Source organism: Macaca mulatta, chromosome 5 (genome assembly GCF_049350105.2).
Source record: "Macaca mulatta isolate MMU2019108-1 chromosome 5, T2T-MMU8v2.0, whole genome shotgun sequence".
Lineage (NCBI taxonomy): Eukaryota > Metazoa > Chordata > Mammalia > Primates > Cercopithecidae > Macaca > Macaca mulatta.
Window position 1 is genome coordinate 22,718,101 of NC_133410.1, and position 26,491 is coordinate 22,744,591.

The 26,491-nt window shown below is 39.2% G+C and overlaps 1 protein-coding gene across 2 annotated transcripts in view; it reads right to left on the reverse strand.

Moving 5' to 3' along the window:
• Nucleotides 1-10,108: 10,108 nt before the first annotated feature.
• The window catches only part of LOC114678261 (uncharacterized), a 36,084-nt gene continuing 19,701 nt past the window's right edge, over nt 10,109-26,491 (reverse strand). Inside the window, exons 5-7 of one of the 2 annotated variants that reach the window (XM_078002602.1) lie at nt 24,258-24,446; nt 14,975-15,749; nt 10,109-13,075 (exon numbers count right to left, since the gene is read on the reverse strand). In XM_078002602.1, coding sequence (XP_077858728.1) covers nt 24,385-24,446 — 62 coding nt within the window. In that variant the 3' untranslated portion in view covers nt 10,109-13,075; nt 14,975-15,749; nt 24,258-24,384. The remainder of the gene's footprint in view (nt 13,076-14,974; nt 15,750-24,257; nt 24,447-26,491) is intronic. The other variant, XM_078002603.1, reaches the window with a different exon arrangement.

Here is a 26,491-nt window from a genome sequence, read left to right on the forward strand (position 1 = left end):
CCTCTGGAATCAATTTTGGTCATTTGTATTTTTCCAGAAAAATCAACCACTTCATCTTGATTTTAAAATTCCATTTTTCAGGCTTTTTTTCTCTATAGCTTATATCAACTTTCTGATTTAAAGTGAGTTTGTGATTTCTCTCCCTATCATCTTGACTGGACTGTTACTGCAGCAAGCTTCTCCCCTGAATGAGAGGGCTAGCAGAGTGCTGTATCTGGTGCGCAGGGCTTACTAGCAAGCTGACTTCCTTAGTGTTTGTGAATTGATCAGAAACAGGTGTGAAATTCACTCCCTCCCACAAAATGTCCAGGGGAAGGTTGCCTTTACTCTGAATAAAACACATTGATGTGTTTCACACTTCTGATACTAGGTGAAGCTGCCTTTTCTTTTTTCTTCATTATTATTATTATCATCTTTCTAGATCTGTTACGAAGGTCGGAAATCATAACACACTCTGGCGTATCAGCCCTGCCTGACACATGGCTAAGAGCTCTCACCAGAAATATGTCTTAGTTTTAGCTACGGGTCCTACGCTGCAGGCAGCCACTGGACTGACTCTTCCACAGCGAAGCTCCAACACTTCCCTCATGATCACCCTGCTGTTCATGCTCTCCCTGCCTCTTGCTGTGAGCTGAGCTTCCTGCTGGTCCTCACTGGTAAAATTTCGTCTTGCCTCCCAAGTTGTGATTTTCTCTGGTTTAATTTCTGTATTAATTTGATTTCTTATGCTTTGTAACTTCCAGAATTTTTCAAAATTTCTAGTTTGCCAATAGCATTCTTTTCTCTGTTCCAGCTCTGTGACAAATGTGAACAACTTTTACAATATTTACCTCACCCTTGAAATTTATCATTAATGGTCATTTTGTTATCTTGTTGAATTAAGAAAACTCTTGGGAAGCTAGAGGTGATATTTGTATCATGTTCACTTCCTAAATGCATCTATTCATGTGGGAATTATAATAATTTTATAGTTCTACTTATACGACTATGTAATTTGTGCATAATTTATAAAATGTGTCCTTGTTCTTTAAAGAATCATTTTCAAAATCTTCTGTATTCTAGTAAAAACTGCCATTTTGGCAGCCTGATGGGGACCATGGTTGGAGATGGTGATTAGAAAACATTCCTACCACGATACAAAGGTTCCTGATGTATGTCAGCACTTTGTGATTTTAAAGTATGTGCATCTTTCACCACCAAGATTCTCGCTCATGATAAGTGACATGTGGACTTTTAGGCTCCCTGCTCCAGGGACTGTCTTTCCCACTCAGACCGTGAAGTCCTTTCAGATTTCAGCAGCATTACTCATCTTGATTATGCCACCAGTCTCTTTGATGGGAGGCTCACTTGCTTCCTTTAAGAATAAGGATGCGATTTAAGGTTTAACTTCCAACATTTAAGGCACTTAAGGTGCCAAGTCCAATTTATTTACAGCTTCTGATCGATGAGTACTTTCTGTGTGGAGCATGCACTTCGGGTCAGGATTATTTCTCTCCAATTCCCTCACCATCCCTATTCACATGGGAAGTGGGCACCCTTTCCCAAAACTACCGAATACCATGGCTACTTGTTGGTGTCTGACCTAAGCAAGATCTTTGACTTTTTACTTATTGAAATTCCACTAGTCTCACTGGAGAAGGGTTTGAAGAGTATACACAGGAAAAATGTTAAAACTTGAGCCCCTTAGGAAAATTCAGTGCACATTTGCCACTGTGAAATCCAACGTTTATTAAGGTTTTTAAAAATTCTATATAATCTGGTTTGGGGCTGACCAAACAAGTAAACCGAAATGGTTAATGGGAGGTAGAAAGTTTTCCATCTTTGAACAATATTGGTTGTGTTTTGTTAACGACTCTTGCAATTTTTAATGTAATGCTCCTGGGAGGAAAGCAGGGTGCTTTGTAGTGCAACAACGCCTAGGCAGGGAGAAGTGTGGTGTACCCTTTAATTCTCAATTTGTCACTAGGAGCTGTCTGACCTTTGTCATCTCACCTGTCTGGCCATGAGCTTCTACAGCTGTGAAATAAGCTTTAAGTTTCCTTTCCTTTCTAAGAATCTGTTGTCTGTGCTACTGATTGTGTTTTTTGTTTTATGATTAGTCTCTGAGAAAGTTATGAAAATTCCCGTACAAGTAAATAGACAATCATAATAATGACAAAAACAAAAATTAGAATCTACAACTTCATTTTTCCCCCTAGCAAGTCTGTAGTTATTCCAGTATTGTCTACAGGTATCTGATTTTATGGGAGTGCCATATTTAAACATTCATTATCAACTCATGCAATCAGACTTAAGTGCACCTAAGTACACCATCTGTCTTTTTCTTTCTCATATATTCCTCTGTACTCACACATGGATATCTGCTATTCTAGTAGTGTCTGGAGCCTATTTAGCTGCACCAGTTACAGTGTAATCAGCAGAGAAGGCATTCCCTTCCAACCTCTGATTTTCAGAATTTAACAGCACCAGCGCTTATAATGGCTCTATCCTTAAATGTGATACATTCACGCTTTTCTACACAGGTGTATGCTTTTTGTTTTTTGTTTCTTTTCCAATGCTCCAGAGGCAAAGTCTGTCTTTAAGGGAAGAGTTCAAAGCTTGGCCCTCTTTTTAAAAAGCCAACAGATGACAGAAAATGTTTTACAAATGCAAGCGGTTTCTGGTCAAGCTGCACAGTCATGCAAACCGTTTTAAGGCTGCTGGCTACTAGGCAGGCAGAAAATGGTTGGGAGGCTGTGGCCGTTTCATCACCATAGTCCCTAGGACAACCTGGGCCTTTGGATGGGTTCTAAAGCGTGTTATTCAGACAGTGTGCCTAATTTTGACCAAAAGAGGCATCGGTTCATTCTCTGCAAAACAAACCAGAAAACATCTTTTCATCAGTGATGACTTGATGACAGTGGAACCTAAATGTATGAGGTGCCCATGCTCAGGGATAGGACTTGCATTTGGTGGCCTAAAGCATAGAAATGAATAGGATATGGGGCTAGAGTTGAGCCCACATAAAAACCAAATAAGATCCCAAGCATGTATTCTGAGAAAATCAACCATATGTCATTGAAATAAAATTCCCCAAAGAATGTTGATTCTCTACCCTCAGCCTTCTTACTATATGTGGTCTATATGTGGTCTCTTGGGACAGAAATATTTCTGATGAAACAGGGCAGTTGGGCTTTGATATTCATCAGCTTTCATTTTAAGTCCCATTCCTGCCACTAATTATTTATGTGATTTTGATGAGTTTGCTTAACCCTGTTAGTCCTGGTTGCCTCATAAGTAATGTGGGAATTACAATATCCATTGTTCATAGTTGTTGGAAAAATTAGCAAGAAATATTAGCAAGAAAGTATAATGTGTCAAATGTATGCTTAGTTCTGCATAGACAAAGAAATTAAAAAAATAATATATAGCACTAATATGCCAGGCTGTATTCAAATAACTTATATATTGTTGTAGTTAACCTTCACAACAGGCAAGAGGTAGATATCATTATTGTTTCCATTCTCCAGATGAGAGAACTGCAGCAAGGTTAAGTTGCCTGAGTATATTCAGCTGGTACTTGGTGAAATCAAGTTTTGAACCCAGGAAGTCTGACCCAGTCCAGGCTCACACATCAAATACTCTTTTGAAGGAAGTTCTTTTTGAAGGAAGCCAAACAGTCATCCAGCCATGTTGCCCAGCACATAAGTATGCTAAAAAATAACATTTACTATGCCTAGCTATCCATAGCTCAGTGGGAATCACAACAATTCTCCTGCCATGACTGGTTGAACTACTTAAATGACCTGGCTCAAGAACTGTCCATCTAGAAAGAGGCCAGCAAGTGATGATTTAGCCAAATGTAAAAAGTGGGGTGATATGGTTTGACTGTGTCCCCACCCAAATCTCATCTTGAATTGTAGTTATCATAATCCCCATGTGTGGTAGGAGGGACCCAGTGGGGGGTAATTTAATCATGTGAGCAGTTTCCCACATGCTAGTCTCATGATAGTGGGGAAGTTCTCACAAGATCTGATGGTTTTATGAGAAGCTTCCCCCTTTGCTTGGCTCTCATTTCTCTCTCCTGTCACCATGTAAAGAAGGACATGTTTGCTTCCCTTTCATCAAGATGGTAAGTTTCCTGAGGGCCCCCCAGTCCTGCAGAACTGTAAGTCAATAAAACTTCTTTTATTTATGAGTTACCCAGTCTTGGGTATGCCCTCATAGCAGTGTGAGACCAGACTAATACAGTAAATTGGTACCTCAGAGAGCGGGTTGCTGCTATAAGGATACCTGAAAATGTGCAAGTGACTTTGGAACTAGGTAACAGGTAGAAGTTGGAATAGTTTGGAGGGCTTAGAAAAGGACAGGAAAATGTGGGAAAGTTTGGAACATCCAAGAGACTTGGAGGGCTCCAAAGACAGGAAGATGTGGGAAAGTTGGAAACTTCCTAGATGCTTGTTGAATGGCTTTGACTAAAATGCTGAGAGTGATATGGACAATGAAGTCCAGGCTGAGGTGGACTCAGATGGAGATCAGGAACTTCTTGGGAAGTGGAGTGAAGGTCACTCTTGCTATGCAAAGAGACTGGAGGAATTTTTTTCCCTCCCTAGAGATCCACGGAACTTTGAACTTGAGAGAGATGACTTAGGGTATCTGGTGAAAGAAATTTCTAAGTCTCAAAGCATTCAAGAAGCAGAAGAGCATAAAAGTTTGGAAAATTTGCAGCATGATGATGCAACAGAAAAGAAAAATCCATTTTCTGGGGAGAAATTCAAGCCAGCAGCAGAAATTTGCATAAGGAGGAGCTGAATGTTAATCACCAAGATAATGGAAAAATTGTCTCCAGCGCATGTCAGAGACCTTCACTGCAGCCCCTCCCATCACAGGACCAGAGGCCTAGGAGGGAAAAATGGTTTCCTGGGCTGAGTTCATGGAACCCTCTGCTTTGTGTAGCCTAGGGACTTGGTGCCCTGCATCCCAGCTATTCTAGCACTGGCAAAAAGGGCCAAGGTACAGCTGAGGCCATTGCTTCAGAGAGAGCAAGTCCCAGGCCTTGGCAACTTCCATGTCGTTTTAGGCCTGCTGGTACACAGAAGTCAAGAATTGAGATTTGGGAACCTCTGTCTAGATTTCAGAGAATGTATGGAAATGCCTGGATTTCTAGGCAGAAGTATGCTGCATGGGCAGAGCCCTCATGGAGAACCTCTGCTAGGGCAGAGTGGAGGAAAAGGTGGGGTCAAAGCCCCCGCAAAGAGTCCCCAGTGGGGCACTACCTAGTGGAGCTCTGAGAAGATAGCTGCCATCCTCCAGACCCCAGAATGGTGGATTCACTGAAAGCTTGCACTGTAGGCCTGGAAAAGCCACAGACACTCAATGCCAGCATGTGAAAGTAGCCAGGTGTGGGGCTGTCCCCTGCAAAGCCACAGGGTCAAAGCTTTCCAAGGCCATGGGAGCCCACGTCTTGCATCAGCATGCCGTGGATGTGAGACATGAAGTCAAAGGAGATCATTTTGGAACTTTAAGATTTAATGACTACCCTATTGGATTTCAGACTTGCATGGGGCCTGTGGCCCCTTTGTTTTGTCCAATTTCTCCCATTTGAAACAGAGGTATTTACCCAATGCCTGTACCCTCAGTGTATCTAGGAAGTAACTAACTTGCTTTAGATTTTACAGGCCATAAGCAGGAGGGACTTGCCTTGTCTCAGATAAGACTATGGACTTGGACTTTTGGTTTAATGCTGAAATGAGTTAAGGCTTTGGGGAACCTTTGGGAAGAGCATGATTGTGTTTTAAAATGTGAGGACATGAGATTTGTGAGGGGCCAGGGTTGTAACGATAAGGTTTGGCTGTGTCCCCACCCAAATCTCATCTTGAAATGTAATCCTCATGTGTGGTGGGAGGGACCCAGTGGGAGGTAATTGAATCATGGGGGTGGTTCCCTCATGCTGTTCTCATGACAGTGAGTAAGTTCTCACAAGATATGATGATTTTATGAGGGGTTTCCCCCTTTGCTCGGCTCTCATTTCTCTCTCCTGCTGCTATGTGAAGAAGGATGTGTTTGCTTCTCTTTCCACCAAGATGGTCAGTTTCCTGTGGCCTCCAAAGGCCTACTGAAGTGTGAGTCAAGTAAAACTCTTTTCTTTATAGCTTACCCAGTCTCAGATATGTTCTTATAGCAGCATGATAACAGACTAATATATAGAGCAATACAACTTTTTCACTAGGGAATGTGAATAAAGAAATGTAGAGAGAATTTGTCCTTAAGCAATTGGAATAAGAGTTGAACAATAAAGTGGCTATGGCGGCTGAGTTTAGTCATGGTAGTGTCAGTTTTATTAAGCCCACATTGAATGCACCATGATACTTTTAAGTACCAAAATACTGTTTTTTTTTTTTTTCCTATAATATCACTACCTCATGCACACACAAAAATGTGAAATCTGAACCGTTTAAAACTGTAGAATCATACAAAGAGGTTAACAGAACAAAGTGGTGCTCTGAAAGTGTTCTAACCATATTCCTCCCTTGGTAATAACCCTTCCCAGCTATTTTGTTGATGTTTTCAATTCTTTCATAGATAAGCCTCTTTTCATACATTTACGAATAATTTGCATACACATTAGTACAAATGTGAGATTCTAGTTACTTCTGGAGGCCCTGATGGGGTTGGCTTAGAGTGATAGAGCAGGTGCCTTAAGGAAAATAGCAGGATGATGAGGAAAGGGGATTGGGAGAGAGGAGGGCAGAATAAAGGTGGGAGGCACTCCCATACCCAATTTCTAGCTCTTTTCCTAGCCTAAGCATCTCTCTTCCCCCAGTGCTGGGTTCTCTCTTTTTTCCTGCTCCTTTATCCTCATAAATCAGATCCACTTTTTAGATTCTCATCACTGCCATTCCTCCAGCACTATGAATACTATCATGCATCTTATCAAGGGCCATATTTCCCAATAGTCTCCCTTGTTGATACTTTAGCCTAAAGGTCAGAATAGCCTCAGTCCTCTCTGTGGTAGAACAAAGTCTAAAAACAAAATGTAGAACTGTGTTGCTCAATATAGTAGCCACCAATTATATGTAGGTAGATCTTGAAAACTTGAAATGTGGTTAGTCCAAATTGAAACCTGCCATCAACATAAAGAGCATACTAGATTTCAAAGATAGTACAAATAAAATAACTAAAGAATTCAATGCATTTATATTGATTACCTGTCAAATATTCTGGAACTGATTTAAATAAAATATACTATGAATATTAAGTTCACATGTTCTCTTTCTTAAAACAAATGTGGCTACCAGAAAATTAAAAAATTATATATATTTATGTTGGGCAGCCCTGGAGTAGAAGTTGATAGTAATCGTATTTCACTTTTTGTTAAAATACTATAATTAATACTAATGTTAATACAGCCATTTTGAAGTCACGTAAAATAAATACCACAATACTTTTAGGGTTATTTTGCTTTATAGCAATCTCTGTGATATATTATATGCAAATCCAAATTAGGAGAAATGAGTCAGCAGAAACACTGAAAAAAGAAAAATACACAGAACAAGTTGAGGATCAAGAACCTAACTGTATAAAGAACAGAGCAGAAACAAGCTGGTAAGAAAGTAGTGGCTAATAACACTGACTCATGGCCAAAGGGCAAGGGTCCTCAGCTGCAGCTCTTGAGGGTCTCACCTTGGATATGGAGCCATTTGTCATTTTTCAGTTTCTATTATTTCTGAGTAGCTTCATGTGTAGCTTCAGAGGCAAACTTTTCTTTATTAACCAACTTCAACATGTAAAGCACCTTTCTCCTGCTAGGGCTATAGTAGCGAACAAGCCAAGCAGGCCTTTGCCTTAATGTAGCTTTTGGAGAAAGAAACTATTATTATAGAAATAATCAGTATTTGATAACAACTAAACTAAGCATTAACTAAGCCAGAAAAATTGATGTAGCGAGAAGATCTCTAAAGGCAATGAAACAGGTTGATGCCACAAAGAGTTTTTGTTAAGAGATGACTACTCATTCGGAAAGTGACAGTTGAATTGGAACATGGAAGATGAGAGACAGCCAGTCATACAAAAAGCCAGGATTAAGGAGAGAAAGGGGAGAACATTCCAGGCAGGAGGTAACAGCAGGTGCAACATCCCCAAGGCAGAAAAATTTTTAGTTTGTTGCAGAAACAGTAAAATTGGACTGGAGGGAAGGGAAAACGTTGAAGAGTCAGACAACGAATCAGGTCATATAGGGTCTTGTATGCAATTTGGATTTTCTTCTAAATGCACTGGAAAGCTATTGAAGAGTTTTAAGCTGTGGAATTGCATGACCAATTAGGAGCGTACTGCAGTGTTTCAAGTAAGGTGCGATAGAAGCTTGGATTTAAATAATCCCCAATTCTTTCTAACCACATAAGGTTGTGTATGTTATTAAATTTACTAAGAAATAATAATGTTCAGCTAGTTTTTAAAACGTTCAAATCTACCTTTTTTTTTTTTTTTTTTTAAAGAGACATAGTCATGCCATCACCCAGGCTGGTGTGCAGTGGTGCGATTTTTCTCACTGCGGCATCAAACTCCTGGGCTCATGTGATCCTTTCATCTTAGCCTCCTGAGTACCTGGGACTCAGGTACATGCCACCACACTGGGCCATTTTTTTTTTTTTTTGTAGAGACAGGGTCTCACTCTGTTGCCCAAGCTGGCAATTCTATTTTTATTGATTACAAACTTATGTACATTCTTTGAAACATATTTTGAAAATATGAATAGGCACCAAGAAAAATAAATTCATATTTCCACCATGCAGATAAGCACAGGTGACATCTTAGAGTGCACTGTTCCATAATTTATAATTTCTAGGTATCTGTGTGTATACAGAAATAGAATCAGATGTTGTATACTTTTCAGAAAACTTGTTTTTTACTCACACTGAGAACGTATTTCTATATTATTAAATATTCTACAGCATCACAGATTACATGGCAATTCAACTGCATGGATATTTTAAAATTGAACTGATATACTATAGTTAGGAATTTATTTTGCTTCCAATTTATTATTATTATATATTTTAACAATATAATATGTCATGATGATTACCATCCTCCTCTAAATAAATATTTGTGTTCACCCTTAATTATTTACACAGGATAAATTTCAAATCATGTAATGCTATTATAATTTCAAACTATTTTCAAATTTTTAAGGCTTTTGATACAAATACTATTTTTTTCCAGATCAGCTAAACTAATTTATGTTTATATCCCTAATATATGAGCATACACATTTCCTAGAACTTTTGAACACACTATAATAATTTAAAAATTATTTTACTATTTAGTATTCAATTCATAATATATCTCACTATTATTTTGCTTAAACTATATATTTTAAATTTGTATTTCCTTCTGTCTAGTGAGGTTGATTTTTTTTAATATGATTGTTGACCATTTACTTTTATTTTCTTACAATTGCTTTTTCATACTCATTTTGCCATGGAGGTGTCTGCTCAGCCTGGTCTTAAAGTAAATAAAAGGATAAAGAAATGGTTATCAAGGTGTTATTTCTGAATCATGAAGTAGAATCAGGAAAAAGCATTCTATGAATTAATGGCATAGCTAGCACAATTCCTGAAAAAATGATAGCACCAGGACTGACAAGATTCCAAGAGGCTAGCTTACAAGAACATTGTTTAACACAAAATTTTCTTCTGTTCTATAATGTTTGCTGAGAATATTCTCAGAGGTCCCTAAGGATTCCAAAATACTGTGTATGTCATATTTCATGTAATCTTATTTAAAGGAGGTTCCACTTGAAACATAATCTGCTCAACTTGTTCAAGGTTCTGGTCTCCCTAAAACACAGCTCAAATTAAAATATAAAATCTAAGTACCTAGTGAAAGAAAGCACTATATCCACCAGTTGCAAAACCTAATATCCTGTGTTTAAAGTTAGGAATTACAAATTAATCATTTGTTTAACTAACAAATGGTCCCAAGACACTTTGCAGAAGTTTTCTTATGGGCCAGAATTCTGAAGCGTATCTTAATTCTTGGCCATTTCTCACATAAAACAAATTATTTTATCAAAGATGCCAAATGCTAGTACTTTAGGCTCCAAATACAGGAGGCTTACTTTCACTGAGAGCATTACAATTGATCTCAGACCAGAGTGAGCGGGGCTCAGTAGAAAGATAAGGTGATTAATTGTCAAGAGATCTGGGTTCATGTACTGGCTTCATTTTACTACTGACTTATCTCCCTGGGTAAGTTACTTAAATAAAGTCATACTTTATTTTTCTGTAAATGATATTTATTCTAAAAAGTTATTGTGAGATGAACCAAGTTACAAAATGTGAACTTACCAAACGATCTCAAAATTTACATATGAGTACAGAAAATGTTATCAGAGCTAGAGTCACCAACTCAAACACCTATAAGGGCCATACTAACTTCTCAATGCATGAAGCGGATCAACCAGGGCTGTGGGTAATTCTAGTGCTTGTCCCAGTTTGACAGGATTGTTGCAATTATGGCAATAAGATGCCAGTGTTGCCTGATATTTTAATTTTTTCAAAAGAAAAACTACAAATCCTGACTTCATTCATCTTCCACTTTCAAAGTATTGACAGCTAATTAAAATATAAGTCAAAGTAATTTTGTTGGCCAAATAAGTAATATGTATAGATCAAAGTTGGACCATGACTAGCCAGTCTGTAAACTCTTGTATTGTCTCTGATTTACATGGTTCGTAATACTCTCAGACCTCCATGGTGACATCTTTAGTTAAGAGTATTTATTGTACTGAGTGCATCAAATATAGTCCAATCTTACAGTAACCAATTATTTGTAATTATTTCCACGGTGAGGGTTTTTCCCTTCAGGTGGCCAATTACTTCCTATCAAATTATCACTGAAAACCATTATTTTCATTTCCATTTGTAGACATCTCAAGACTTTATTTTCCATTTGGTACAAGTAAATGAAAAGGAAATTATAACAGCCAATGCAATTATGGCTGTGATCTTATCTGTCTGGATTGATTAGAAGTCCTTATTCTAATCACCCAAACTCTTTATTAATGTTAAGTTTATTAAAACTTAGGTTCAGATTCAGATTTTTATTAAGGATTTCATTTATGTTATCTTTTTTCTTTTATAAGATGATAGGGAATGCAAGATGGGGAAACCAAAGAAAAACCTAGTTACCAAAGAGACCTGGTCTCCCTGTAACTGGGCTTCACAACACTGATCTCTCTTAAAACCCTTTTACCATTTATCAAAACTCCATCTCTGGTGAATTACAGTGAATTACAGTGGAGTGTTGCTAATTCATACTAATGACTGGGGTACCTAGTGCAGATTGAATTCTGAGAACTGGCAACTGAGTAACAAAGGAAAAAAAAAACAATAAATTGAGACCACTGCATTAAAAAATCCTTTGTTCATTTATTTTTTTTCAGTATAAGCTAGTATTTAATTAATTTGGTTAATGTATCATTGATACTAGTAAAAATTATATCCCTAAATCTCTCCAACGTTAAATATTAGTTTAAAAATTAGTTGCAACTTTATCTGGCAGTGAATTGAAATAAAACACTGGCAGAATAGCAAGGCAAGATTTAGATCAGTAGTAAATTTACTACATTTCCACTTAATATAATATTCTTTTTTCTTTTCAGCCTTGGAATGAGTACCTGGTATTAAATAGGCTTTCTGATTCTCACACAAGAAAATTGACTAGTACTCTAGGGAAGAGTTATCCACTGTTAAACACTCAACCTGCTTAAAGGGATGGCAACTGGATGTTCACAAAGAATTACCATAGTTGCCATGTATGCAGGTATCCACATATTTCCACAGACATCTCCGGGTGAAGACCAACCAACCCTATCCCATATTTCCCACCCCCTACCAACCCGCTATATCTTACCCTCCACTTTTCTTGGAGGATAAAGGAAGAAAAACTGGGCAGAATATAGTAAAAATATAATTACCTTTTTTTTTTAAGTGGTAAGCACAGGAAAGCTGCTTATTTTATAAGTCTCGTGAACAAAGATTGGTTTCATGCTCTTCTTAATTTACGTCTTGAGATGCTGGAAGATGGTTCACATTCTGTCTTACATGTCTTCATTTATTCTTTTAGTGAACAGGCTCTATGACAGTATCAACCAAGGTTTACATTTGTTTTCTGCTCTCATTGTGCCCACACAACTTAGCAGAGTTTAATGGCAAATAGAATCATTCTGTAAACACACCTTTAGTGACTGTATGCTTACACCATGCATGTGGAGTCCCAGGTACTAAGGATACAAGACTGTGGGCCTTTCCTTTAGGGAGCTTGCATACTTGAAGGGAAAGAAAAATTATCAAATCGATGTTTCTGTGATACAGCATAAACTCAGATTGCTATGAAAGCACAGAGTAGGGGAAACTAACCCAAGGTGGTGAGGTCATGAGAGGCCTCCAGAGGGAAAAGTTGATGCTGACTCTTGAAAAATCGTAAACAATTATCCAGGTAGAGAAGATTGGAAGTGTTTAGGGAGCTTCACATAGTTCATTGTGGGGAAGGGATAAAAAGGGAACCGGAAGGTAGCTAGGAAGTAGTTTAAATGGAGTTTGTATGCCATGTGAGCTGCTTAAGTTTCGTTTTGTTGTCATCAGGAGCAGTATCAAACATGCAACAGAAGGGACAAAACCAGTGGCAAGGAGCTCAATTAGGAGATTTGCAGGACTCCAGCTGTGATTTGACAAAGTCCTCATGTGATCTGTGGTTGTCACTCCGTATATATTTCCTTTCCTAGTGATCAACAGGATTTCTAGACAACAACCCTTCCACCCACGTACAGTTTCCAGATTGGGTGAGATGATTTCATCCTCAGCTCCAAGGGTGATTCTTAATTAGCTTAAGTCAATCAGCGAAGTCCACAGCAAAGCCATAGTAATTGGATTGGGAATAAGCATGAGATTCAAGTGGTACAAAGGAGGCTGGAGAGTATCTGAGCTGGGCTTTTGGGAGAGAATCTCCTTTGCTCTCTGGGAGAAACACTGAGAGGGGTATTCTCTCTTCCTGAAGGAGGAAACACATAGGCTGGATGCTGCTGGTCACCATACTGTGAACAAGAAGAAAATCGGTCAACACTACACAGAACAAATATAGAAAAATAAATGTAGCAAACCTTACATTAAGCCTATGCTAATTTGGGACCTTCATGCTATCCATAATTATGAGGATTTCTTTTTATCATTCATGTAATTCAATGTTGTTGTTTCTGTAATTTGGGCACTTTCGTTCCTGGAATTACCTCAACTGCTAAAAACCTGGCTGTTGGCAGTGACGATCAGAATAAAGGCAGGATTAGATAACCTCTTCCAGTCTTTTTCCTCTGTGGTTTCCTTTCACCCTTAGTTTATCAAGAAGATAGTTGCTAACAGCAAGCTGATGACTGACAAAAAATGGCAAGAACATCACAAGAGTCAAATTACTCCTCCTCAGTCCCTGACAGCTCTTCTCCCCTCTCTGTTGCCTGCCTGCCTTTGGCTGCCAAGAATTTGCTGTTTGTTTCTCACTTCCCTCATCCAATCCATACTGAGAAGATAATGTGCCCAGCTAGCTCCAGAACAGAAAACTGAATGTCGGCACATATTTTGCCTTGAATGAAAATAACCTACCAGTGCAGAGTGGCCTCTACTATCCAGGGCTGAGGCTCTACTGGGTTCAGTGGTTAATTCTTCAGCCTTTTAGCTCTGGGATTTTAGCTAATGGCTTTAGGGTTTTGCACAAGCCCCATGCCCATGGTTTTAAAGTTACCACTGTGGATGAGAGCTTGTCATGTTGTATAATATTACAGTTATTCCAAAGCAGCTTTCTGGCTAAGTGACAGCATTTGACATGTCTCTAATACTGACAGTAGTGGTGACTTTCAAGTGTTCTATTTATGTCAGATAGAAGGGGAGTAGAGGTTTTTAAATAAAATAAACATGTGCAAAGAAAACTTCTGGTTTAGTACAATAAAAATGTCAAAACAGTCTGAATACCTGCTCTGCTATTTTCTTGCCATGGACTCTGGGGCAAGTTTAAAAGATACAGTATCTCTGTCTGTAAAATGGAAATAATGATGGCGCCTACTCTGAAAGGCCATGGTTATATAATCCAATGTCTCTAAGGTGCCTTATGTGATGCCAGGCTCATGCTCATCACAGACATTTAATAATGGTACATACATTAGTTGTTATCCCTGCCATGCCCATAAACTTTTTAAAGTAAACAGCTTCGCCGGGCGCGGTGGCTCAAGCCTGTAATCCCAGCACATTGGGAGGCCGAGATGGGCGGATCACGAGGTCAGGAGATCGAGACCATCCTGGCTGACACGGTGAAACCCCGTCTCTACTAAAAAATACAAAAAACTAGCCGGGCGAGGTGGCAGGCGCCTGTAGTCCCAGCTACTTGGGAGGCTGAGGCAGGAGAATGGCGTGAACCCAGGAGGCGGAGCTTGCAGTGAGCCGAGATCCGGCCACTGCACTCCAGCCTGGGCGACACAGCGAGACTCCGTCTCAGAAAAAAATAAATAAAAAAAATAAAGTAAACAGCTTCAACCAAGCACTGAACTCCAGCAATTCTTAGGGAACACTGTTTCCACCATAAAGCTTAGATGACTGAATGATTGGGCAGCCACACTTCACATGTGGCCTATGAGGTGGCCAAGAAATTATGACCTGGGCTGGTGTCAAAATGTGAGTGGAGTCCAAGAGCCTGACAAACTTTTGCTTGAGTTCTGAAAGAATCAGAAAGAATTTATAGAGAGAAGTAATGATAGAGGGCCAAGGCATGAGCAGTCACTGAGGTTATGAGGAATGAGAATATAAGCAAAGTGGGCAAGTTCAGAGAGATTTATAGAGAGAAGGAGTAAGTGAGTTCATGGTGAGAGAAGCAGACAGACCCAGAGAAAAGCAGACATATTTAGAAAGGCTGAGTCACATGAATGGCAAAGCATAAGATTAAAGCCACCCACCTTTCTGTTGAAGTCTTTGCTACTTCCAGTAGATCATCTAGAGGCAGGATGGTCCAGGAGGAGTCTGTATGGTGGAACTATAAATGGCACAGCTTGGGAATAAGAGTAGCTGGGCTCAAGTTTTGGCTCTGTCATTTACTAGCTGTGTCACTAGGGAAAGTTTCTCAATCTTTCCATGACTATAAAATGGGGAAAACCATGAAACCTACTATTGGAGCCATTATGAAGATTAAACAAGTTAGTACATGTGGCTTAGTATCATAATGGAACATAGTAATTTTTCAATAAATGGTTGTTAGCTATTATTAACTGCCATCAACTATACATCAATAGCCATAAAACTGATATACACATTAGCCCCTCAGCTCCAACATAACTCCTGTTTCCCTTATGTCCAAATGCATCTCATAATTAATATTGTTGTTAACCAAAACATTTTAAGTAAATATGTATTATCATTTTTATTTGAAGAAGAGCATGAAATAAGAGAGACCAAAAAAAAAAAAAAGATTAGGCTGGGTGTGGGGGCTCACGCCTGTAATCCCAGTGTTTTGGGAGGCCGAGGCAGGAAGATCACTTGAGTTCAGAAGTCCAAAACATGCCTAGGCAATATAGTGACCCTGTTTTGAAAAATTAGCCACGCATGGTGACACATGCCTGTGGCCTCAGCTACTCTGGGGGCTGAGGTGGGAGGATCGCTGGAACCCTGGAGTTTGAGCCTGCAGTGAGCTAGGACTGCTCTACTGCATTGCAGCCTGGGCAAAAGAGCAAGATCCTGTAAAGGAAAGGGAAAGGGAAAGGGAAAGGGAAAGGGAAAGGGAAAAGGAAAGGGAAAGGGGCGGGGCGGGGCAGGGCGGGGCGGGGAGAGGCGAGGCAAGGCAAGGCAAGGCAAGAAAGAAAAAGAAAGAAAGAAAAAGGGGAGATTAAATGTTGAAATAGCAATACATTACATGCAATAATATTTACCTTAAAAAATTTTTTTGTCCCAATAATTTTTTTGAATCTTTTTATTTATGTGTCATGTTTTATCAGCCTCCTGAGTAGCTGAAACTACAGATGCACACCATCATCCAGGTTTTTTTTTTTTTTTTTTTTTTTTTTTTGATGGAATCTTGCTTTGTTGTCCAGGCTGGTCCCAAGAATTATTTGGTGCAATTCATTCATTCATTTGTATATTTATTCACTTTACAAATAAGTATTGAATTCACAGTATGCTGAAGTGCAATGAAAAAGAAAAAGTAGTCCCTGTACTTGTTCAGTTTTAAGGTCTTGTGACTGCAAACAAATGATAAGGAAAGATTTGAAAGTTGAAATCAAAAGATGAAAAACCTGCTTACTCCCTCACCTCATTTAGACAGTCACTCAAAAGTGAGTTCTTGTGTAACCAGCCGTATTAGTCAGGATAAGCTAGGTAACATGGTGGTAACAAATTAACACCCAATTACTGGCTTAACACAACAAATATATATTTCTTACTCATATTGTATTACATGTTTACAGTGGGCTTGTCAGGCGGACGGTTTTCCACACAATCACTGAGGGAGTCAGGTTGATGAAGGCTCTGCCATCTTTTACTGGCACTATTAGAGCACATGGCCAGCCTTCTTGTTACAGTGACAGAACAGCCATGAAGGATGCATAGGCACTCTTCAATGCCCTAAACGGAAGTGACCACATCACTTTGACTATGGATCCATTGGCCAAACCTAGTAATATAGCCCCATCTCACTGCAAGGGGCTGGGAATTTTAGGGTGCCAAGGTGCACAGGGCACACGTAATCTGTACCTATCTCAATTAAACTAGAGAGCCAACCCTAACCCTTTCTATCCCTGCCCCTGATTTATGTTTCTCTTTAGCTTGTATTCCCATTTTACATGTTAATTTGAGACTCTCTCTCCTAAATAGAATGTAAACTCTAAGCAGGAAAGCATTCTTGTTTATTTTATGCTTTGATACATCCCTAGCACCTAAAACAATGCTTGGCACAGAGATGGCACTTAATAAATATCTGCTATATAAATGAATAAATAAAACTTTGTAGTGGCAACATAAGTGGTAAAGAGCATAAAAAAGACCCTGAGACAGGAAGGAACTTGTCTCGTTCAAGCAAGAGGAAAAAAAAAAAAGAAAGACTGGCTAGAACAGAATGGTAAGAAAAAAAAAATGTTGCCCAATATTAATACGCATTTTCTTTAAGGCTTACAAGAAACTTTAAAGTACGAATTGTGATATTCCTGGGATTTAAAAAACTAAATCTTGGAAAAGTTAGCTAACATTCCCAAGGACAGACAGCTAGCAAAGTGAAGAACCAAAATTCATCCTGAGGTTATGCAATTTTTACTCTCCCAGAAAAGGGGTACTTGTCTGGCTGATTCAAACTAACCTATAGCTGCCAGGAAACCAGATCCATAAAGTCATTGTTATGTGACCAACTAAGAATAATATCTGCATGCCTATCCATTTCGGTACCTCCTTTTAGTAATGCCTGATTGGGTCCACATGGTAAAATTATGTTCAGTTACTAATTTCTGATAACTTCTACATGTACCCCATGATACACACTAAGGAGAGGTAAAAGCTTAATATTGAAACTCAGGGGCTTGATTTCAAATTAGTTGTTTGAACCCAGTAAGATAAACCACTTGATTATAAAAATTAGGGAAAACTGAAAATCACTCAAAATTAGAGAAAACTGAAAATCACCCACAATTAGCGTGAGTGCTAAGAAGAGAAACAAAAAGCTACAAAACCAATGAGGGGAAGTTTCACCCTCAGACCATTCATTACTCACAAGGAAACACTCATAACCCTTTGTAAACCTTCCAGAAGCCATCATCCAGAAGTAAAACCTGAATTTGGGTACTGGATACCACAGCTGCATCGGTCTTTGACATTTTGGTCTACCTCATATATAAAAAACAGGAAAATAAAGGTGCTCGACACAAAAGTAAGGATTAAATTGGAATAATGTATTTGAAGAGATTAGGAAAGTTCCTGGCCCAAAGTTAAGTTGTCTGCCTTCAAAAATTATATCAGAGGAAATCCCTCAAACATTGAGAAATGTTTTATATAACTCCATTAGAAATGTCAAAAAAAGCAAAAATCAAAATTCACTTTTCCAAAGCCCTTTTCATGTGCATGTGGCCTGCTCTCCCTCAGTAGGATGCATCTTCTAGGGACTTCTACCAGGAAGTAGCTGGGACAGTGAAGAGTCTACTCAACATCCAGCTTACATGTGCCCAAGGCCAGAGGCAAAAGTAGAACGATGATGGCATCCAGTATTCAGTGTGAATGAGAGCAATATCCTTATAAATGGATGGCCCAAAGTGAAATTTTCTGCTGCTATCTTGATGACTTTCTGAGGTTCATTTGCAGTATTTTTTAATTGAGTTATTTATATGTTTCAATCTAACAGAGTCATTTTCATTGCTTACAACTAAGAAACCTGAGTATTACAACATTCAGATATTAATAACCAAGTGTGACTCCAGCAAGGAGGTAACACAATAAAATCTATGAAAGATGACAGATCATAAATAGGTAGCAAGGTAGGTAGGTAGGTAGATGGATGGGTGGATAGATAGATGATAGATAGATAGATGATAGATAGATTGGATAGATAGACGATAGATGGATAGAAATAATAGCTAACATTTATTATATAATTATAGGCCAGGAACTTTCCTAATCACTTCAAATATATTATTCCAATTTAAACCTTACATTTGTGTTGAGCACCTTTATTTTCCTGTTTTTCAGATGAGCAAACTGAGATGAAAAGAGGATAAACAAACTGCTGAAGACCACAGAGCCAGTATGGTAGATTATTGGTCCTCAAACATTCACCCCTTTTTCTCCAACCCACTCTTCCCTTGGAAGATTGTCCCTCCCTGTCCCACTGATGTTGAACTTGGTCATGATACTTGATTTGGTCTCATAGAAAGTTGAGTGTATGTCTCCTTATTTTAGGACTGTGTGACTTGTGACATAAGCAAAGTGTGAAGAAGCTTGCTTGTGGTTGGACTTTCACTCTTGCACTTCTATCTTCGCTATTAAAAGAACATGACCCAAGCAGCCTGCCAGTCTCAGAAGGATGAAAGGCAAATGCAGTACACCTGAACTGAACCAGTGGCCTGATACCGAGTACAGATGAGCACAGCTTTTATCAGCTAAACCTTGGCTGTCTCACAGATATCTGAGTAGGCAAACGATTCTATTTTTGGCATGCTTCTGAGTTTGGGAGTGATTTGTTACTCAGCATTGTTGTGGCAATAGCTAACTGATGCAGCTAGTAAACCATGCAACAAGGATGCAAACCCAGACAATTTGACTCTTCTATCTCCTTCCTAATTACTTTGCCGTATTACATTCCCTGCTAGGTCTGACAGTTTACACCAAACAAACACAAAGTGTTAGTGCACCCCAATCTCTGACACCTCTGCAGGTATAAGAAAATTTATCTGCTAGAAATGTCTATGATGGTGTCTCCATCTTTCTCTGACCACAGCCATATTTCAGTACATTAGCCTTGCTCTGTGTGGTTCGCCTCTGTGCTTTGTCTCACAGTGGTATCCAGAAGGCAATGTTTCCTGATGTCAGTGCCGATGTACATAGCACAAAGATTCTCAAACTCTTGGACAGCAATATCTTGAAATTCTGTCTTTAACTCATGAAGCCCAGCAACAAAATCTTAATTTCCTTTCCTGTTTCTTCTGTTTCTGTTCTGAATTCCCATTTCACAAAGCCAAGAGAAATGAGAAGTACATGGGGTGAGAGTTTTTATAAATAACTTGTGGTGGTTCCTAAATATCTCTGATGCCTAATTATACTCCTAGTGATTGAGAGGTTTTTATCCCCTTTGGTTTAGAAAGCACATCTGTGCCAAACACTCTCTAAACATGGTTTTTCCCATGACTTCAAAACTCTTCCCATTATAACTGTTTCTTGCCTGTTCCTTAGATGTTATTACATGGCCAAAGCACTGCCTTCTCCTGCCTGGTCTTACGTACATCTCTAACATGCCACGTCACCACTGCCCAAAGATTTACATCAGCACATACACCTCACATCTCCTTCCATTCTACTGACATTGTGTAGCCAAGGACAAGATGATCAGGTGAAGGCAGCTGGCCTCGCCTGGTAGTTGTCTGAAGTAAGAGATGCAAGACACAGTTGATGATGTTTGAACATCAATGCTGATAAGCACCATCCATTTAATAGCCTGTCATTCATGTATTCGTAGGAGAAAGGAAAAAAATCTATAACTGGTTTGCCTCATCTATAACTGGTTTGCCTTGCTTGAAAGTATAATGTTAGTTAACCCTAAAGAAGAAAGGAGTTTTGAATTCCTGAGAGTGGCACTTGGGTATGGTATGAACTGGATCCTTCATGCTTCTACTTTTCAGGTAATCCATATGATTTATTGCCCAGAAGGATATGGTGTGCTGAGTCAGATGAGGTACAAGTGGATCCTGCTCCTCTCAGCTAAAGAGGAACAAACCTGAACTGAGTCTTTCCTGTTCTTGCTACTTACAGAAAGTCTTTGCTCAGAGAGCTTCCTGATCTGTGTCTTGACAGCATGACTTTGCCCTATAGATCCTAAGGGTATGAGAGCAAGGAGACAACAAACCAGATAGAATCACCCACATAGATCAGTGATACCGAACCCAGGCTGGTCCCAGACGGAAGAGAAAATTGCCCAATAAAATCCTGATCTAACTCAGGATTTACAAAGTACAGAGGATGGGAACCTTGGGTCCTGGAAACAAAGTTAAAAACCACCCAGTGACAGGACCTCCATCTCCTGCCATGGGTAAAACCTCATTGAGACAGTCATTTGTGCAAGTAAATGCACTTTACAGAGCCACACACAAGGTTCTAGATTTCTTGTACTATTGAAATTATTTTAAAAACTAGGCAGGATCTCTAAAAACACCTAGTAAGAAGGAAAGAGGTGAATATACTAGGTAGTGTCAATGTGAAAGTAATCTGAGGCTCAGAGATGCATAAAATGTTTAAAAACGACATCCTCTTCCCATGTAGAAAAAGTGGATTAAAAGAGTCCCTTTACTCTTTCTATCCTCAAATACCTAGAGACATCATATGTAAGATTCTGTTAACCTCACAGAACATCAAAATCAAATCATTAGGGGAAGACAGCTGAACTTGTCTGGTTGCCACCTGCAGTGAAATAAGTGATGAAAGTCTATGAGTAATTCCTAGAACTCAAGAATCTCAGTAGTTTCGGGTTTTGTTTTTCCTTCTAATCAGGATTCACTATTCTCAATGAGAAAAGAATTGAAGGTAGAAATTCTGGGTTCTAGTCCCAGATGTCACTTACTAACTGTACAACTTTGGTCAAGTCTCTTTACCTTTCTACTTCTCAGCTACTCTGTCTTTAATGGGAATAATACCCTTTGTTCCTTCTACCCAAAAGGATATCCACTAACTGGCACCTCTGTAACATTTTCAACTTCACAAGGTACTTTCAACACAGCACCTTACTTGCTCCTTATATAAACTCTCTGGGAGAAGTTGGTTAATGGTAACTCTTCACACCCCAGCTTCCCACTGCATGGATCCAAAAACTAAGAAGCCGGGAAATGAAGGGATTTCCCAAGCAGTGAGTTGGGATTCACACCTCATATTCAAATTCTCAGTCCATTGTTTTTTTTCCCTTTACACCACAAAAGCATTTGTAAAATGTAAATGTATTTCAGCATTGCAATCTGGCTTCTGAAAGGGAAACATTGGTAGAGGTATTATAATTATCCCAAACTCCATTTTCCTGTTTGCTATGTCAAGATGGAAAACAGGCTTTATTGTAAGTGCATGAATAGCCCCACGGCAGCAAAACAAAAGGAGGCTGCACAGCCCAACACAGCAGGGATACCACTGGAGGAGAAACAGCAGCAGAGCATTGCTCCAAACAGTGGGTAAAGAGCAGTGAGAAGGTTCTAGAACGCATGCTTCACCTGAACATCTGCACCCTCACTCTTAAATGGCAAAGCACCCACTGTGTCAGGAAGAAAACCATTAGACCAAGGAGATGAGCCTAGTTAGTGCTAAGGGGATACATCATCTTAAAGAAAAGACACTGCCAGGTTATGGGGACTGAGGCAGTTTCTAGAATTGAGGACTTTAAAGGCCAAGTCAGATCCTTTGGATCAACCCCATCTTGCTGATAAAGTTGACGATGAATTCCATGATGTCACATAATAGGGGCAAGTAGTAGGAGTAAGGAGGTTTTGGAGAATGGAGAAACTTTAGCCAAAGGTTAGCTAGAAAAGGGAAGATACAGATCCACATGATCCTCTCATTATCCTGCAGAGTTGGGCCAGGACCAGGACATGGCTGTGCATGCAGTGTGAGTCTCCATTCCATGGAAGTGACCATGCGCCACTCCTTACTCCCTACTGTATGGGCAAGTGTAAGAAAGCAATCCTGTCTGTGGAAAACATACAGGCTGCTTGGCATCCAACAGTCTGGATATGAGTATCAGCCCTTTATAGGCATTCTCTGCACCTGGAGTCTGTAGCACCATGAGAAGTATAGTTCCCTTACTGGAGAGGAGGAGGCCCTGGATCAGGGAAAGCCAAACTTGGATGCAATTCCTTCCACTGGGGAAAACACTGTGGAAGGAGAAGCTGGCCCCACTATCTCTTTGTCCAAGCATTCCAGAGTAAGGACTCAGGGTCACTTTCCAACAATTCAATTTCTCTGAAACCACACTGTTTCACCAGCCTAGTGTCTCCGCAGCGTGTTAGAGAAAAAAAGTATCTAGGCAAAGATAACCCTGCAAAGCGGAGGAAATCTCCTCAATACAGATTATTAACTAAAATAAAACCTGAATCTGAGTTGTCTTTTATTAAAAACATTGAAATATAATTAATAGTGATTTTTGTTTTTTGCTTTTTTTTTCCTTGCTGCTTAAAAAAAAATATTCCAAGGCTGCATTCCATAAAGGCATTTCATTAACCAGTCAAATTTAAGTGACTTAATTGATGTAGTTAGAGCATTAACTTTCCTGATAAAAAATAAAATGACTCAGGGCAAACACACTGTCATATTGTTATTATTTAACACAGACTGCAAAGCCCTAGCACAGGAGTTGCTGCCTAGCACACAGTTAGACACGGTCCATGTCCCAGGGGCATGCAATCCCAGCAAGGTTGTTATATGGTATTCATTGCAATTTGATGAACTTCATTTATCTAGACAGCCACTTATTTAGGATGAATTGGAACCTACTGAATCATCTTAATTCAGAGGCTTCTACTGCACCATGGGTCTGCAGCAGCTATTAAACTTGGGAAGATTTGGCAGCCATGACACAATGAATGTATTATTCCTGCAGAATGATCTGGGTATGATGAATCATCAGCTTTATGGACAGGTGTTGGGTGATACCTGCTATCTCCTTCCTTCCCCTTTAGGTTTTTAAGTATGATATCAGTACTGCAGTCACTGTTACTCATCTTCCCCAATAAAGAAGTTATCTGTCACAGATGATGCTATTTCCCCAATAGCACAATCATTCAATTCTTGGGGAAAAAAATATCGCACAGCCTGAAACCCTGGTACAAGATGAGGGTTCCCCTAGGCACTGAGTTCGCTGAAGCGATGAGTTAATGAGGAGAGAAGAGTTCTTTCTGCAATGGATACAGCCACTTTATGGCATTCTATTACTAATTGAGAGTAGGAACTCCCATAAACTATACATAGAGGATTTATTTGGGTTATTTACAAGGCCAAGGGAAGAAACATGCAAATAGAAAGACTTGCATATAGAATGAATCCAATTGCTGAACAACTGTAAATTCTATTTATGGACAGAGGGCTTTTTCAAAGACAGGTGATATGTAAGATTTGAATACAATCTTAAGGTTATAACTCCCAAAATTCTTGACTGCTCTCTAAATTCAGGACCACAGACTCTTGCAACGTGTAGACCAAGTCTATATTTATATTGTCTTTAATGATGAAGCGTAGGGCTTGGGAATTAAAATGAAACAGTTTGGCCTTATTCCAAAAAGTCACAGTAACTTCCAATATCTCAGACTTAAATAAACACTAAAGGCATTTTATCAGTCAGGGTTCTCCAGAGAAGCAAAACAAATAGGATACATACATACATACATACATACATACATACATATCTACATACATAGATACTTGATTTATTTTTAAGCAATTGGCTATGCGTGATTGGGTGGGCTGGCATGTCTGGAATCTGCAAGGGCAGCTTGGCAGGCAAGAAACTCAGACAAGATTTTCTGTTACCTTTTTGAAGCAGAATTCTTTGTCTCTGGGAAACTTGCTTCTGTTCTTCTGGCCTTCAACAGATTGGATGAGGTCCACTCACATTACTGCTGTTCTCTTTTAAAGTCAACTCTAGATGTTTATCTCATCAGCAAAATACCTTCACAGTCATCTTGATGAGTGTTTGACCAAACAATTGGGCACCATGACCTAGCAAAGTTGACACATAAAATTTAACCATCACAGGCATCACCTCTGTTAATGTTTATGCTATGAATGTCAGCAAACACTATTTCTTAAGTTGGCACATACAAAACCAGTAGGATTTGCGTTCCGTAAAACAGAATCATCCAAGTTTTTTTAAATTTTTTTTTGTTTTTTTTTGCTGGTTACAGCTCAAACTAAAAGTTCTTTGGAGTTTGAATATGCTACGCCTTTTTTGTGCCAATGGCAATTATTTTGTTGAAAAATATTTCTTATGTTTCTATAAACTCAGTATTTGCAAATTATGGCCCACAGCTAACTGACCTATCACCTGTTTTTGCATAGCGCATGAACAAAGTATGAGTTTTACATTTTTAAATGCTTACATTATAAATGGAGATGCAAGGAATTGCACATTCGAAAATGGTTATGTAGTTACAACACACATGCACACAAAAGTTATGTAATTATCTACATAATATTATCCTGCATTTTGCCACTTGGCCCTCAAATGTTAAATATTTACTCTCTGTCCCTCTAAAAAATGTTTGCCAATGCTTGTTATAAATCGAATATTTTCTTACTGGAGAAGTCCTAAGCACCCCATCTAGCTATAGGGAGCATTATTGTATTGTAAAGGGTTCCTTTAATTCCTTTCTCTTTTTTTTTTTTTTTTTTGTTTTGTTTTGTTTTTGAAACAGTGTCTCATTCTGTCACCCAGGCTGTAGTGTAGTTAGCGGAATCATGGCTCACTACAGCCTTGATGGCCTGAGCTCCAGCAATCCTCCCACCTCAGCCTCCCAAAGTGCTAGGATTACAGACATAAGCCACTGTGCTGACCCTATTTCCTTTCTTAATATCATAATTCCTCAGTAAGCACTATAAATACAACCTTTAAAACTTCAACTCTTATCTTGATTAACTAAACTTGAAGGAAATGAGCTTTAGTATTTAGTGAAAGAAACTTCATTTAAAGCTAATAAAATCAATCAGGCAGTGGATTTGCAAGACCTGCCTAATTTGGCTTTGCCCTTTTCTCCACTTCATCTCCTATGCCTGTCCCCTTCCCTCATTCCACTCCAGCCGTCCTGACCTCTCTTTTTTTTTTTTTTTTTTTTTTGAGATGGAGTCTCACTCAGTTGCCCGGGCTGGAGTGTAGTGGTATGATCATGACTCACTGTAACCTCCGCCTCCCAGGTTCAAGCAATTCTCTTGCCTCTGCCTCCTGAGTAGCTGGGATTACAGGTGTGCACCAGCATGCCATGCTAATTTTTGTATTTTTAGTAGAGACGGGGTTTTGCCATGTTGGCCAGGCTGGTCTTGAACTCCTGACCTCGGGTAATCCACCTGCCTCGGCCTCCCAAAGTCCTGGCCTTCTTTTTGTTCCTGGAATACTTCTACCTTGTTCCTACCTGAAGCCTTTACACTTGCTATTCCCTCTTCCTAGAACACAATCCCTACAGAACATCCCAAAGCTGGCTGCTTCTTATCATGCAGATGTAAACTCTGATGTTACGTGCTGAGACAGGCCATCCCTGACCATGCTTCTAACCCACACTCTCCATTCTTATCTCTATCTTACTACTCTATTCTATTTTGTATATACCACTATCCAGAATAATCTATAGATTAGTATATTTCTCACCAGTAAAATGACAGCTGTGAGAGAGCAAGAGCTGTTTGTCTTGCTCATGACTGTAGTCCAGTATCTAGAACATCCCAGGGTCCACAGAACGTGTTTCTTCTATATTTGTGCACTTTGCAAATGGACAGACACAACATGCGATGAGTCATCTTAGTGATTACTCTTCCAATTAAGTTACCATTGGAACAACAGTGGCCTGGAAGTTATTTAACTTGACTATTCATTCTTTTACCTAAAGTGCTTTCAGCTTCCAAACCTGTCTCAGGCCATATACTAGGTGTGGTGGATACAACAGTTAAGAAAAAAAAAAAATGAGCCCCTGCACTCAGGGATCTCACAAAATAATATGGTAGCAACAGAGGAGTTTGAGGATAATGCCATGATCCATTGATACTAGAAAACATGT